Raw genomic sequence first — 14470 nt, 5'->3', positions numbered from 1 at the left:
CATGTGTTATGCAAGAGTTACAAAAAAGGAAGGTCACACCCAAAAGGCAGCTGTAATGCTTTTATTATTTTAGGATTCTGTCCAACTGTAATACCTAAAATACATCTCAGCAAGGACTGAAACACTACAGCAGGCATGAGGTGGAGTAAGATTAAAACAACATCACCATGAAGGGTATGGGCTCACTTGAGCAGCTTCATGACAGAGCTGAAAGGTGCCAGATTCTCACAGGACTTGATCCACCTCTGCACGTTGGCGGGGGCGCTGTTGGCAGCGCCCGTCTGCTGCAGCGCGCACCACGCCACCACATCGGCCACCGTCAGTTCAGTGCCCACCAGCCACGAGCTCCTGCCCAGGGCAGCGTTCATGGAGCGCAGCACTGCTCCTCTCTCCTTGCTGCTGCCTTCTTTCAGCTGCAAGATGGCTGTGTCCACCCAGCTGTCAATCAGAGTTGAGGTAACTGCATTGTACTTCTGCCCAAACAGGGAAAAGAGAAATCGAGCGATGTTCCCCTCTCCTTCTATAGGGCACATGGTTTGAATGCTAAACTTCATCTGGGGTTTGGGAACTGAAATTCAGAAAAGGAAAAACAAAGTGAACACAACATAGTAAAGAAATTAACTAGAATGGTAATTCCATGATGTACGTTTGTGATGCAAGCACTACTGTTAATATTAACCTGATGAACTGTTTCCAGTCTTGTGGGATAAAGAGATCACTTTTAGAAAAATTCAGCCAAATCTCCCCCGTAATATCTCTTCTAGCTACCTTATTTGTAGAAATTGAATTACATTTTTATTTAAAATAAATCCTGAGGGTACAAACAACCCTGTCAATGCCACACATATTTTAACAGCAGTAACTATAAACAAGAATCTTCCTCTTCTGGCCCAGCATGGTTCACAGCTACAAAAAGAGAACAAAAATGTTTCCTGCTTCTTCATATCCACCATATGTCAGCACAGGGACACCAAACCATCTGTGTGCAAGGATTTATAGCACAAGTTTCATTTTCTCATCTATTGTAAAATACTGATTTACAAATTTCATTCTTACCATCTTTCCAAATTAGAGTAAAGCCCAACTGATACTCATGACGTGGCTGCTTCTTAGTCTGCTCTCCAAAGCATTTCAAGAGGTTTTCTGGCACACTTTTTACTGATGAATGTGTGTGAACAGCTGACAGTATTTTGTACCGTTCACAAAGCAGACTGTGTATCACTAACAGTGACAATGGAGGTAGAGAAGGATTTGCATTGATGACAACATCTTTCAGGGCACCATAATCCTGAATGGGAAGTAAAACATTCAGGTAAGTCACACTCCAGGTCATAGTCATAACTATTGCTTTCATTTGACACCAAAATGTACATAGTCATGCACGTGTATATCTGAAATTCTAACAATATTTAAGTAAAGAAATTCAAGCCTGGACATTTAAAACTTGTATAAACCTTTAAACATCTTCCTTCCTTGACATGTAATTCAAGGACATGACTGAGGTAAATTCTACTCCAAGATTAAGCCAATGTTAAAGTTTCCAGTTTAGAAGCAAATAAGAAACCAACTGCTGAAATTTTAAAATTAACTATTCTTGCTTGAAATTATACCCAAATGAGCACATATAGAACTAGTATTTATAAATGTTTGTATCTATATTCTGGATGGCCAAAAGGAAATGGTAGGTTTTTATTGAGTTCTGATTGTCCCAGGTTTTAATGCCCCCCTTCCAACCCTGAAAATTGAATGTTTAGGAAGTATCTACCACTGTAACTTCTCAACTAAACTCACCTTTCCAAGCATCAGATCTAAATCTGCTCCATTTTTTGCCAAAGAAGAAAATTCATCAGTTTGAATAATATTTGTCACATCAAAGTCAGCATCAGGGGTTTGTATCATCTTGGAGAGCCCATCCACAGCACTCTTCAGTTCATACAAACGCTTCAGAATCTCTTCCTGGCGGGATTCAAGTGCTTGAAGTGATGGGTCAACCTCTTCCTAAAGGAGAGGAAAAAAACAAGGAAAAAACACATAAATGTTCACTCAACTCAGTCAAAATAGTCCACAGCTCACTTAACATTAAGTTTTTAAAGACTAAACACCTTCAAATAGCCAGACCATTGTAAATATCATGGGCATATGATGGCATATTTAATCAAGTCCTGAAATTTTACTGCTTAATAGATTTTTTTAAACCATTAGTTACAGCAAACTCTGTAACACAGTCATAATCACAGAGTTGGCAGTGAAGTGCTGAATGATGACTGAAAAACCAAAGACAGCTTGACAGGTTCTTTTCAGCCCAGAAGAGCAAAGTTAGTAAGTTTGAGGTACATCAGCCAAAGAAGGAAACTTTTGGACAAATCAGGTAGTTAATAAAAGTAAAAAGCTCTGTAGGTTTAGATGGATGGTATATTTGTGGATTCAGTCTTTATTTCAGAGGATATAATTACAGTGGGAAAAAAAAATACCATGTGCTTTGTTACATGTAGCTTTTAATCTCAATTACCTCACAAGCATCTCATCTTACAGTCTCTTTTAAAAGAAGATGAAAATTACATTCCTGTGGCAGGTTTTAAGTCTACAAGCTTAAAATAATGTTAAAGAAAAATCTTCAAGTAGCCTATTTCAAACCATCCTGAATATGGATTAACAAAACCCAAACTGGTTGGATGAACTCCACGGATGGAGATAACAAAGTATCTAAGTAAAATTTTTATATCCACTTAACATAAGATTTTCAAAGATGAGACAAGGGAAGACCTCTTAAGTGACCAATATTGAGGTGGTACACAAAATTCCATACTTTGCAATGGGAAGGCATTTCGTTTGCATTCCTGCTAAGTTCTGCCCCAAAGTTACTCCTGCTCAGTGTCTCCAGCACCAGCTGGGTGAGGGCACAGCAAATCCGTGAGGGCACCAAGCTAAAATTGGCCACAAGCGGCCTGTGAGAATTCCATTCATTCCTGGCACTGGAGAGAGACCGCTCAACTGGACTTATGTAATACAATATTTGGCATTTTTGTCTTATTTAAGGCAAAAGAAAAAAGAGACTCAGTGGAAATAGAGGGTGTGTAGCTGGCTAAAACCCGAGCTGAGCCAGCAGAGCGATGATGCAGCACGACGGAACGAGGCCTGCTGGGCACTCACAGGACCGACAAGGAGCTCGGCATGGCCATTCAAACGTAAAAACCGCGACAGAGACGCATGCGAGAGCCAAGAAAAGACAAAATGAGAACTACTAAAGCCTTTAAAAACATCACAGAGAATTTCCCGAAAACGTTGATTTTATTTAACCCTCTCCGCTCAAGGCGAGGCGGAGCCAGGGGCCCTCCTGCGGGCTGAGGCGGTGAGACTCGGCCCCCTGAGTTCTCCGGGACGGAGGCTCCTCCCGGCGCCGAGCAGGGGCTGCGGCTCCAACCGGAGGGAACACCGGCCCAGCGGCCGCATCACTGCCCGTGCTGGGGCAGCACCGCGGCCCCAGCAGCTCCTTCCGCCCACCCCCCGCTCCTACCTGCGGCGGCGCGGCGCTGCCGGGGGCGCGGTGCAGGTTGGGCAGGGGGTACATGCAGGTGGGCAGGTGCTCCGCCAGCACCCCCGCGCCGTGCAGCGGCCGCACCTTGTACATCGCGGGCATGGCGGCTCCCGCCGCGCCACGCGCCCCTCCGCCGCCGCCGGCCCTCCCTCCCCGCGCCCATTGGCGGAGCTGCGCGTTACTGACATGCGTGGCACCCAATGGGCTGCGGGCTTAACCGGCCGCCCTTCTGCCATTGGTCGGCGGTGAGTCGCCGAGTGCGCCCCACAGGCGGTGGGCGGGGTTGTGGCGCCGGGCCGGGTGCGCGGTCGGTGCGGGGCGGGCGCGCTGCCGCCGCTCCCGGCGCTGAGCGAGCGGGGCGGGAGCTGAGGGGAGCGCGGCGCGTCCCGCCCCGCCGAGCCCCGATGGAGGCGGCTGCGCCCTGGTGAGTGCGTGCTCCGGCCCTGGCCCTGCCTCCGCGCCCCTGCCAGGCCCTTCACGGTACCGCGCTCCTCGCACGGGCCGTGCCCCGGCGCGGTTCCGCCTTCCCCTCGGTTCCCGTCTCCCCTCCCGGCTCCTTGGGGAAGCCTCAGTGGGGTTCGCTGTCCCTCTCTCCGCAGCCCGCAGCCCGCCGGGCCCATCCGGCCCATCGAGCGCCGCTCTGTCCATCGCATCTGCTCGGGCCAGGTCGTGCTGAACCTCGGCACTGCCGTGAAGGAGCTGGTGGAAAACAGCCTGGATGCCGGAGCTACCAACATCGGTAACTCTTCCTCGATTTCATAACTTTCATAGGCTTCTAAAGCACGTCTTTTTCCTCAAAACCGAGTGCATGTTAACAAATCTGAGCAAATACTTCGGACCAAGGATGTTTGCATTGATTTTACAGCTCAGGTTAATAAAGCATTCTGATTCCCAGGCTCTAGTGCATTCCTAGTAGCCTGTGAAATTGTGTTATTTAATTTCTAGCATGTTTGGCCAGTAAAAAAAGTGTGTGGCCTATGCAGCAGTGCCAGCCGGTGGCCTTAGGCTAGCACAGGGTTGGTTTCCAGAGCTCCCAGGATGGTGCTGGGATAATTGGGAAAATTTCTCTTCGGTCAGAAGTTCAGTGAAGCTCAATTACCTGGAACTACAGACTGGTTTGCATTAGATTGACCTAACTTTGGACAGCTACTAGGGGGTTTTTTCCTTTTACTATTCAATTTTGACATGCAAAACTGTTATTTGAAAAATTGACTTCAAATGGAAAATTGATACCTAACACCAAGTGTGAACATAAAGAGTTAAAATACTTTATTAATCAATTTTGTAGATATAAAACTTAAAGATCATGGGGCAGAACTGATAGAAGTTTCAGATAATGGAGGTGGAGTGGAAGAGGAAAACTTTGAAGGCTTGAGTAAGTTGAAATTTTTTTCGTAATTTAGATGTGGGCATTTAGTTTAATCATATTTAATGGACACTTGGATTTTACATAATGTATGTGTTACCTGCAAGCCTTGAGCAACACTAGACTGATTTTCTGTAGTGCTCTTGTGGTTATAGTTCTTGTTACTCAGAAATAGTATTTGGTTTCTTTGCTTATTTAAATGACACAAGGAATACAAATAATCCCAGAGGAGAAAATCTTATAATTGTTCATGTGGATTAATTAATGTTTAATCATTGGTCGTTGTTGAAGGAGTTGAGCTGCTTTGGGAAAGTGAATTATAAGCTTGATGTGAGTGTTGAATAACAGGTGCATCCGAAGATTTTTAAAGAGATCTTGTTTATAGGAAAAAGGAAAAACAAGCAGTATTTTGTCTTTAATCGTTATGTAAAATACAATGAATAATACAGAAGACTTTTTGCTTCTTGACGTGCATACAAAATCTACTTGCATAGACCAGTGTCACTTTGAAGTGAAATATGTATTTGAAATATCTTTTTCCAGCTCTGAAACATTACACATCAAAGATACAAGATTTTTCTGATCTAATTCATGTTGAAACATTTGGGTTTCGAGGTGAAGCTTTGAGTTCACTATGTGCATTAAGGTAATTAATGTTATTTTTTAATAGTAAAAAGTTACTGCATGTACAAAACCACTACACCCTTTCAGTTTACAATTACTGATAAAATGAGGCTTTGGAAACTTCCAGTTCCTTACTCTTAGATAAATTTTGAGCAATAGTTTGCATAGCATCCTGAGTAGTTTCCCAGCAAAATTTTTCTGTGATTCTAAGCACCTAATTGATCATTTTATATACAAAATTTAGTGTTACTTAAGTGTGCAGATCTCTACAGGGTGGGATTGTGTATTTATATGAATATTTGATCCTCTGATGTAAAGTAGTATTGTAGAAGTATTTAAGTGCTGGTTGTTAGGTGGTAACTCATTACAACTGTACTTAAATTTCTTTCAGACCAATGATACATTTTAAATCAGCTTTTGTGCACAGTGCTGCTGGTATCTATTAGAATGAGGAATGTAATGTTCAGCAAAACTAGACTTTAAGTTTTATAAGAGAGGAGTGAAAGGGATACAAATAAGAATGTGTAGCTAGGAAAGTGTTACACTACTCTGAAAAGCAGGTTCTTCAGTTATTTATGGGGAAGAGTTGCTTAAATTAAATTAATAGTATTGCTGTAGTTTCTATGCTGCTTGCCATGAGGAATAGACAAGATAATATGGTGTTCAGTGAATAATTCTGTTGCCTATTTCTTCCCATCAGTGATGTTACCATTTTCACCTGTCATAAGTCAGCAAAGGTTGGGACTCGTTTGGTGTTTGATCACAATGGCAAAATCACTCAGAGGACTCCTTTCCCACGACAGCAAGGAACAACTGTCAGCATCCAGCAGCTGTTCTATACATTACCAGTGAGGCATAAAGAGTTCCAAAGGAACATCAAAAAGGTCAGGTCAGAAATTCTCAGTTCAAAGGAGTGTTGTCTCCCAGAATTTAATTACTGCTGAATGAAATTCAGTTCTCTGTAGAATGCATTGATTATAGACTATTTCACGCCAGTCTTACATCCTAATCAAATAACAAAAGTCTTCTTGTATGCTTTTCTCTTCTGCTTTGTACTATTTGGGTTTAAAGGTACATTCTGAGATTTTCAGATTTTGAAAAGAATCCATGTCATGATCACTTATCTGTGTTTTAAAACCAGGAATTGCTGCATTGTGGCTAAATATCAGTCTTGTAAACATCCTGTTTATTTTTAAAGTCCTATTTTCATATTTTTTTTAAGTTTAGTTTGTAAAGATTTTAAGAATAAAGCTCCCCCCTTTTGTTACCTGCAGATATTGAAAGCTTTGTTTATGCATTTTTGTTTTTAAAAGATAAATTTCATATAGATATGAACTTTCTTTTTCCTTTGACAGGAATATGCAAAAATGGTCCAGCTGTTACAGGCCTATTGTATTGTTTCCAAGGGAGTGCGGATTAACTGCACTAATCAAGTTGGCCAAGGGAAAAAAAGCTGTGTGATATCCACTGCTGGAAGTCCCAGTATAAAGGAGAATATTGGAGCAGTGTTTGGACAGAAACAGGTATTGTTTTGATTATTGAAAAGAGAGAGAATGTAGCTGTGTAGAGTGGTTTTTAGTATCAGATCAGGTGTAAGATGGAGTGTTGACCTGCAGCACCCCCTACAGGCTGACAGAGGACAGACACTGCAGCCTCCATGGCTTCCTCTGGATTTGTTCAGAGATGTTTTATGGAAGAGAAATTATTTAGGAGATGGCTTATGGCTTACTGTCTCTCTGAAACCGGTTTTAAGAGCTGTTGTGCCAGCAAATGGGCTGTGTGTCACAAGAATAAGCAGTTTTTAAAAATCCTTAAAATGGTGTGATGTGAAGGTCTTAACTGGAGAGCAGGAAACTGAGGTGTGTCCATTTTTGCAAGCTCTTCCTATGAAAGTAAGTTTTATTCTGGATAACCTTTGAATGGGATTGCAGTCAGCCCCTGTAAAGCTGTAGAATGTGATCTTTTCTAAGGAATAGCCATAAAAATATTTGTTATCCTCTAGATGACAGCAGAGATAAAGAAAGCTCAAAAACATCCTTCTTACAACTCTATATTGCAATCATCAAAAATATTGAGTGGTTGATAGCTGCTGGCTGTTGATAAACATTTTTTCCTTCCACAGGGCCCATACAGAGATCTCAAAACCTGTTCATGCTGTGCCTGAAAGATGAGAGAGAAAAATCTATATAGGTTTTTTTTATAAAAGGTCCTTCCCTTTTTCTTTTTTTTCAGTTGCAGAGCCTTATTCCTTTTGTTCAGCTTCCTCCTAGTGAAGCTGTTTGTGAAGAATATGGACTCAACCCTGCTGACATGCCACAAAATCTTTATAGGTAATTAGAAAAGTACAAACCACTGCTGCCTGTAGCACTTTATCATGAACCAAAATTCAAAATAAAAAAAAGTAAAAGAAATAAAAAGGTGTGATTTATAGTATTGAAAAAGAGCCAAGAACAGCACAGTAGATACTGGGATGCAGTTTTGTCGTAGCCTTTGTCAGACAAGGAATTGGGAAGGGAAATGTGTATAACCATATTCACTGATGCTGTATAATAGTGTTTCCTTAAGCCCCCTAGAACATGCTTTTCTCATTCATTTTCCCTTACTCTTACATTATTTGTCCAACAGTATTACTGGCTTCATTTCCCGTTGTGATCACGGTGTTGGAAGGAGCACGACAGACAGACAGTTCTTCTTTATCAACCAGCGTCCCTGTGACCCAGCAAAGGTCAGGGGGTTGTTTTTCTGTCTTCAGCCCCAGTAACTCAGTATTTTCTGAAAACTTCAGCATTAGTAGCTCATATATTTGTTTGTTTCTCAGTAGTTTTAACTAAGTTTCTGTCTTAGTTGTGTCTATTTGAGTGAACAAGATTTCAGTCATACAATATATGTTTTAGGACATTAGTTAATATATACTGCTGCAAAGTAGAAGATAATAATTTTGAAGTTTGTTGTTTCACCTTTTTCAGGTTGTCAAGATTGTGAATGAAGTTTATCACTTACACAATAAACACCAGTATCCATTTGTTGTCCTTAACATTGGGGTAGATTCTGGTATGTTCTGGATAATTTTTAGTAACTTCAGTAGAGGCTGTTACAATTTATTCTTCTATTATATTTGTATTGAGAGAATACTATCTTTTTCATCTGAATGACTTCCTGCACTCTGGAGATTTTTTAATGCTCAGTTGGTGAGGGAGAAATAGAGTCTAGCTGTGGTTCCTATTTTTCCCCTCCACCTTTTCTGTACTCAAAAATAACTTCTTATGTTAAGCGATCTTAAAAGAAAACTTGTATCATGTTTTTGTTTGCTGGAATGTTGAGACAGTTAAATCTGATTTGCAGACAAAAATGGCAAACAAACCAGAACTAATTCTGTGCAATAATGTTGCATTTTACTTGTAAAGCAGGGGTTTTTTAATTTTTTTTTTTTTTTTTTCAGAGTGTGTTGACATCAATGTAACTCCTGACAAAAGGCAAATTTTACTTCAGGAGGAAAAGTTTTTATTAGCAATTCTGAAGACTTCTCTGATGGAGATGTTTGGTAGTGATGTTAACAAACTGAATGTCAATCAGAAACTTCTGGACATTGCAGGTAGGACAACAAATGTGGAAGTTTTGAGTATGATGTATGGCAGAGAATTAAAGATGGAAAAATGTGTTTTTAAAAACCCAAAGGGGAAATGAAAAAAAAAACCAAAAAACCAAAAATAAAGAAGAACTCTAAGTTATTAAGTGATTGTTATGGAAATGACACATGCCAACACAGCAGGATTTACAGTCAACTTTGTGAAGAAAAAATTAACACAGAATTAATGGGCAGTGCTTGCAAAAGATTTCTCCCAAGATACTAGGAGTGATCTATGATTTTTTTATGAAAATGTCTTTGAGAAAGAATGGTTAGGGGATCATAAATAAAATATGAAAATTACGTATGAGTTTATTAGATTTTAAATTTGGATTCTTTTATGTTATCTACAGAAATTGATGATTCTCTTTTGACTGTGTAGTCTTTCAAGATCACTTTCCTAAGTTAAGATCATCTCATGCTCTTCCTTTTATTCAACAGAGCCCCTTCTAATTTTCCTTTTTGCTGACATGTAGAATCAGTTGTAAGCTGATTCTCACTGTTATTTTAAATTAACCTTCAGTAAAATCCTTGTTGGACTGGCAGTTGACGAGGCTGAAGTCCTCTAATGACCTGCAAATCCCATATGCTCTAAGTACCTATTGTGCCAGCTCTTTAATACTTTGCCAATGGTATTTTATAGTGACCATTAAAGTGTAAGAGCAATCCACTTTTCGTTGTCATTCTGTCATTAAACTCTTTTAGTAATATAAATTAATGTGCTGATTGGACTGATTACTGTTCCAGTTTAAAAAGAGACTACAAATTCATTCTTAATAATGCCATTAAATGTCTTCAAGATGTAACTGTTTCTTTGTTTGATATTAATGCATTTCAGCCCCATACTCATTGTCTGAAGCTTCGGGGCTCCTTTGAGCAGTTTGCTATTTTTCTACGTCTTTTCATTCCCTTTCCTAAAGAACATAATTTAATTCATGTTTCCAGCTAACTTAGAATCTTGAAATACTCTGTATTCTGATTTGATTAGGTAACTTGAAGAAGACAATTCCTGAAGAGACAGAAAAGCCTCAGGCAGAAATGCTGTCTGACTCTGAGACTGAAAATCCAAGTGGTGAAGGCAAAAGAATAATGACTCTTGCCAGATTAAGGGAGTCATTCTCTCTCCATCAAGCAACAGAAAGTAATTTTAAAAGCTCTAAAAAAGTAAAACAGCAGCACCATTCCCCTAGACAAAGGTTACTTGGTACCACTGGGGGTACTGTAAAGATTCAAAAGGCTGTCTTGCCTAAGGAGGCTGAGAGTTGTCAGAAGTTTGACTCAAAAGTGTCAGTTCCAAGGAGACATTTGAGAAAATTGGAAGTTACTGCAGATTCTGGATCCTGTAGCATTTCTGAGTCAGATGCTGGATGTAGTACACCAGAAGCTGTAAGCTGCATCAATAGTGAAAGTGCAATTAATTCTGAAGAAGAATTCTGTAGCACAGAAGAACAGATGGAGAAGGAATGTCTTAAAACTGGTGGATGTAGTAAGAAGTCATTGGACAGTGATGTTCAGGTCTTGGGCACTGAACCCAAGCTAGATCAAGTGAACGACTGGACTGATCAAAACAAGTTCTCTCAAGAAGCCAATAATTGTTCCCCAAGAGTAAAACGTTTTAAAAGCAGAAACTTTAAAAGTGAAGCAGATGATTCCAAGGCAGGTAAATATCCTGAAGTGGAGAACACTAGTGTTGATGTACTGGTGGAAGTTAAAAAGAAAATTGTGCCTCTTGAATTCTCTATGAAGGTTTTGGCAGAAAAGGTGAAAAAGTTAATACAGCAACAACAGAAAAATACAGACACTGAAAATTACAGAAGATTTAAAGCAAAAATTAGTCCTGGGGAGAATAAAGTAGCAGAAGATGAATTGAGAAAAGAAATCAGGTATTTCTGCTTTCATTTGCTTTATATATTTTGTTCATTAATTAATAAAATTAATTAAGCAAAAATATAAGATCTATCTTGGGTGGGCAAGAGGCTTACATGTACCTGTCTGTTTTTTATTTAATGTCACTAAAAAGTCTGTTTGAGTTAGTTCAAGTAGCTGCTCTGCCAGAAAACTAAATGTGAACAGAATGTGGAAAAAGACACTAAAAAGGCCACAAACATCATAGATTTAGCTTAGATCAGGCTTGTGAATTGCAGTTCAGTCAGAGAAACATCAAATTTCATGACAGAAAGCACACTGAAAAGACTGCATAGCTCATATTCCTCCCTTGTGTGAATGAAATTTGGTGAGACACCTGGAAAAATAAGTTGCATTCAGGACGTCAGGGGACAGCTAAAGTCTGATTTGTTAATATTTGGATTTAAAAATGTGTTAGGAAAGTCTTCTAATTGTGAAAAGAAGGCAAATATGTCAGTTGCCTTCAAAACCTCGATGCCATCTTCAGTGTTATTTGGGCTATTGCCATATTGTCTACTTCTAATTTATTATCACAAGTGGGGGGATCCTGTCTTAATGATGGATTTTGTTCTGCCAGAAATGGCCTCATCAGGCAGATTCTCAGCATTTATATCCTGTTAAAATGATCTTTTCTTTAAAGATAAAGTGTGTTCTGCAGGGGAGAAACAGAAGTTTTTAAGTTTTACATGATAATTGATAAGGGTGTAATTTATAATCTCTTTATATTTTTTGTATACAGTAAAGAAATGTTTGCAAAAATGGAAATCATTGGCCAGTTCAATTTAGGGTTTATAATAGCAAAGTTGAATTCTGATCTTTTCATAATTGACCAACATGCTACTGATGAGAAATACAACTTTGAGATGTTGCAACAGCACACTGTTCTCCAGCCTCAGAAGCTGATAGTGTAAGTATTTTCAGTGTTTTAACAATAACACGTTTTAAGCTGAATTCAGCTTTTCAGAAGGATATCTATGATTTATATTTATTTAGCATTTCACACATTCAGAACACTTGAGACTGAAATGGATTTTATATTCTGTGTTTCAGAGTCAATAGTCATATGAAACATAAATTCCATGGATGCAGTTGCAGTTATGCAGCAACTCTGATCAAACAGATTTCCCAGTGGGCTTTCACAGCAGCTCACAGTTTGATAGGATATTGGAGACTGTTCCTGTAACAAGGAATGCTGCCCAACTGACCTCATTTTGCTGAGTAACACTTGGACATAACTGTTCAGTAGTGAGATTTGTTTTTAACAAAGCAGAGTGCAAAGCCTTACTACAGAGCTCTATATTAAGTATTTCTATGTTGTTTCTAAAATGTGTCTTAAGTGCTCTGCACTGTGTACCTATGCAATACCATTTTTTTCTCTCTCTTTCAGGCCTCAAAATCTCAATTTAACAGCAGTAAATGAAACTGTATTGATTGAAAACCTGGAAATATTCCGAAAAAATGGCTTTGATTTTATCATAAATGAAAATGGTGAGTTTGGACCAGAATTGCTGGAAGTTCAAAGGTCTAATTTTATTTATTATGCAGAAATTCCCTTGGGTGTTATCAAAAGCTTTGCAGTAAGATTATTGTGTGTGGGAATTATTGTATATGGGATGTTTGTTTTTTGAGACTTACAGTTCTGTGGTCTCTCTGCATGATTTAACAGAACATTGTACATTATTTATCTCACCAGTTTTTTACAGAAGTTCTTGAAGACTGGAGTTACTCTTTGGCTACATGACTGGATGTACATTTTCTGGATGTATTGCATTTTATTAGTAATAATTTTCTTTGGTTTTCCTTATGGCTTTAGTAATGACTTGCTTTGTTCTTTTGAACAAATTCTGTAACCTGCAAACTCCTTACTGTTTCCCTTATACAGTGAAGATAATGAAAATGCAGTGTGGTACCACTTTGCTATCTGGGAAGTCACTACACATTTTTTCCATAGTCTTCATTCCAGAACATCCCAGGGTTTCTTTAGTCTAAAATGCTATTAATTACCAATCTCTTGCCATCATTAATCCTGAGTGATTTTGTAGTCACAAAACTCAAAAAAGTTTAATAAACCCTTTGTTCTTTGGAATTGAAGGGTTTGTTAGAAAGTAGGTCTTCCTGCTTTTGAGTTTGCAAACAACTTTTTGGATGATGTTAAAAGGATATCTGCCGTAGTTACCACCTTGGTTAGTTAATTACGTCCATCAAAAGATTAAATTTAAACATTAGTATACACACAGCACATCATAAATACCTTTTAAAGTAGTTTCTCAGTTTTTCTCTCAAGTAATTTTCTATATTTCTCTGTTTCTTTATTACCGTTGCAAACCTTTCAGCTCCCGTAACTCAAAGAGTTAAATTGGTGTCATTGCCAACAAGCAAAACCTGGACTTTTGGCCCACAAGACATAGATGAGCTGATCTTCATGTTGAGTGACTGCCCTGGAGTGATGTGCAGGCCCTCGAGGGTCAGACAGATGTTTGCTTCTCAAGCTTGCAGGAAGTCTGTAAGTACTGCACTTGGTGTTTGTGTTCAAATGAATAAATACCACATTTCCTCATGCAGTACAGCTGGCTCTGTCTGTATGTGTATTGCAGGGCAAGTTTATTTACTGCTGAGTGTCACCAGCTAATATCCTTCCTTCTGTTCATCTTGTTTTTACCTAGTGTAACTTGGGAAATATTTCTGCTAGTTTTTAATTTTGTTCCAAACTAATGTGCTCATGAACACCCTGTTAGCTGGGTTTTGTCTTCTGATTGTCTGGGAGGTGTTTTTTAATTTTAATGCCTTGCACAGAATTTATTTACTATAGTAGCTGAAGTATTGCTCTGGTCTGTGTTAGCTGGCAAATGGAAAAAGGAAATAATTAATTTTTTTTCCTTTGCTTGCAGGTGATGATTGGAACTGCATTGAATGTGCAAGAAATGAGAAAACTGATCACCCATATGGGTGAGATTGAGCATCCCTGGAACTGCCCCCATGGAAGGCCTACTATGAGACACATAGTCAGTTTAGATCTGATTTCAACAGAATAAGTCAGTGTCTGTTTGTTTATTAACATTTTAAATTTTAATACTTGGCAATATTTTGAGCTTTTATTGTGACTCTCTTATTTTGAGTAAAAAAATTTTAAGCAGTCTTCAAAGTTGGAAACAGGAGCACTTGAAGGCATTCAGCAGGGTTTCCTTGTTATTCCTGTTGAGTCCATACCAACATCCTGGAATTCATGTAATAACTTCTCTCTTACTGCAATTTACTGTGTGTTGTACTTCTCTGAGCAGCAATCAAAAATTTTATAAAATAAATATGTTTATATATAAAGATCAGGAGTAGGGGTGAACCTCATTTATAGCAAATACACTGCTGCTTAAAATTAAATGGAATGTGAATTTAAGTCACTAGCAATGACATAAAACAA

General features: G+C 39.1%; 2 protein-coding genes across 2 annotated transcripts; one reads left to right on the top strand and one right to left on the bottom strand.

The window, feature by feature from the left end:
* Window positions 1–46: 46 nt before the first annotated feature.
* On the bottom strand, window positions 47–3693 carry AIMP2 (aminoacyl tRNA synthetase complex interacting multifunctional protein 2). The gene is made up of 4 exons (XM_056503579.1): window positions 3515–3693; window positions 1792–1998; window positions 1057–1288; window positions 47–568 (listed from the first exon to the last, which is right to left on the bottom strand). The coding sequence occupies exons 1-4, from the start codon at window positions 3635–3637 to the stop codon at window positions 183–185; spliced, it is 948 nt and encodes a 315-aa protein (XP_056359554.1). The 5' UTR covers window positions 3638–3693; the 3' UTR covers window positions 47–182.
* Window positions 3694–3819: 126 nt separating this feature from the next.
* PMS2 (PMS1 homolog 2, mismatch repair system component) lies at window positions 3820–14375 on the top strand. Its single transcript, XM_056503776.1, has 15 exons — window positions 3820–3959; window positions 4135–4274; window positions 4824–4910; window positions 5445–5547; window positions 6226–6409; window positions 6881–7048; window positions 7758–7855; window positions 8151–8250; window positions 8492–8576; window positions 8965–9117; window positions 10139–11033; window positions 11795–11962; window positions 12443–12543; window positions 13389–13558; window positions 13944–14375. The coding sequence occupies exons 1-15, from the start codon at window positions 3940–3942 to the stop codon at window positions 14085–14087; spliced, it is 2616 nt and encodes an 871-aa protein (XP_056359751.1). The 5' UTR covers window positions 3820–3939; the 3' UTR covers window positions 14088–14375.
* Window positions 14376–14470: the final 95 nt, after the last annotated feature.

The sequence above is a fragment of the Oenanthe melanoleuca genome, chromosome 14 (assembly GCF_029582105.1).
Source record: "Oenanthe melanoleuca isolate GR-GAL-2019-014 chromosome 14, OMel1.0, whole genome shotgun sequence".
Taxonomy (NCBI): Eukaryota; Metazoa; Chordata; class Aves; order Passeriformes; family Muscicapidae; genus Oenanthe; species Oenanthe melanoleuca.
This window is presented reverse-complemented; position numbering and strand designations above follow the sequence as displayed.

Bases quoted from the DNA above. Each gene is read 5' to 3' on its own strand.
- AIMP2 (XM_056503579.1), bottom strand. From the start codon at position 3,637: ATGCCCGCGATGTACAAGGTGCGGCCGCTGCACGGCGCGGGGGTGCTG. The intron at 1,999-3,514 runs GTAGGAGCGGGG...CCTCTCCTTTAG, and splicing joins GCAGCGCCGCGCCGCCGCAG to GAAGAGGTTGACCCATCACT. The intron at 569-1,056 runs GTAAGAATGAAA...TCTGAATTTCAG, and splicing joins TACTCTAATTTGGAAAGATG to TTCCCAAACCCCAGATGAAG.
- PMS2 (XM_056503776.1), top strand. From the start codon at position 3,940: ATGGAGGCGGCTGCGCCCTG. The intron at 8,577-8,964 runs GTATGTTCTGGA...TTTTTTTTTCAG, and splicing joins TAACATTGGGGTAGATTCTG to AGTGTGTTGACATCAATGTA. The intron at 9,118-10,138 runs GTAGGACAACAA...TGATTTGATTAG, and splicing joins GAAACTTCTGGACATTGCAG to GTAACTTGAAGAAGACAATT.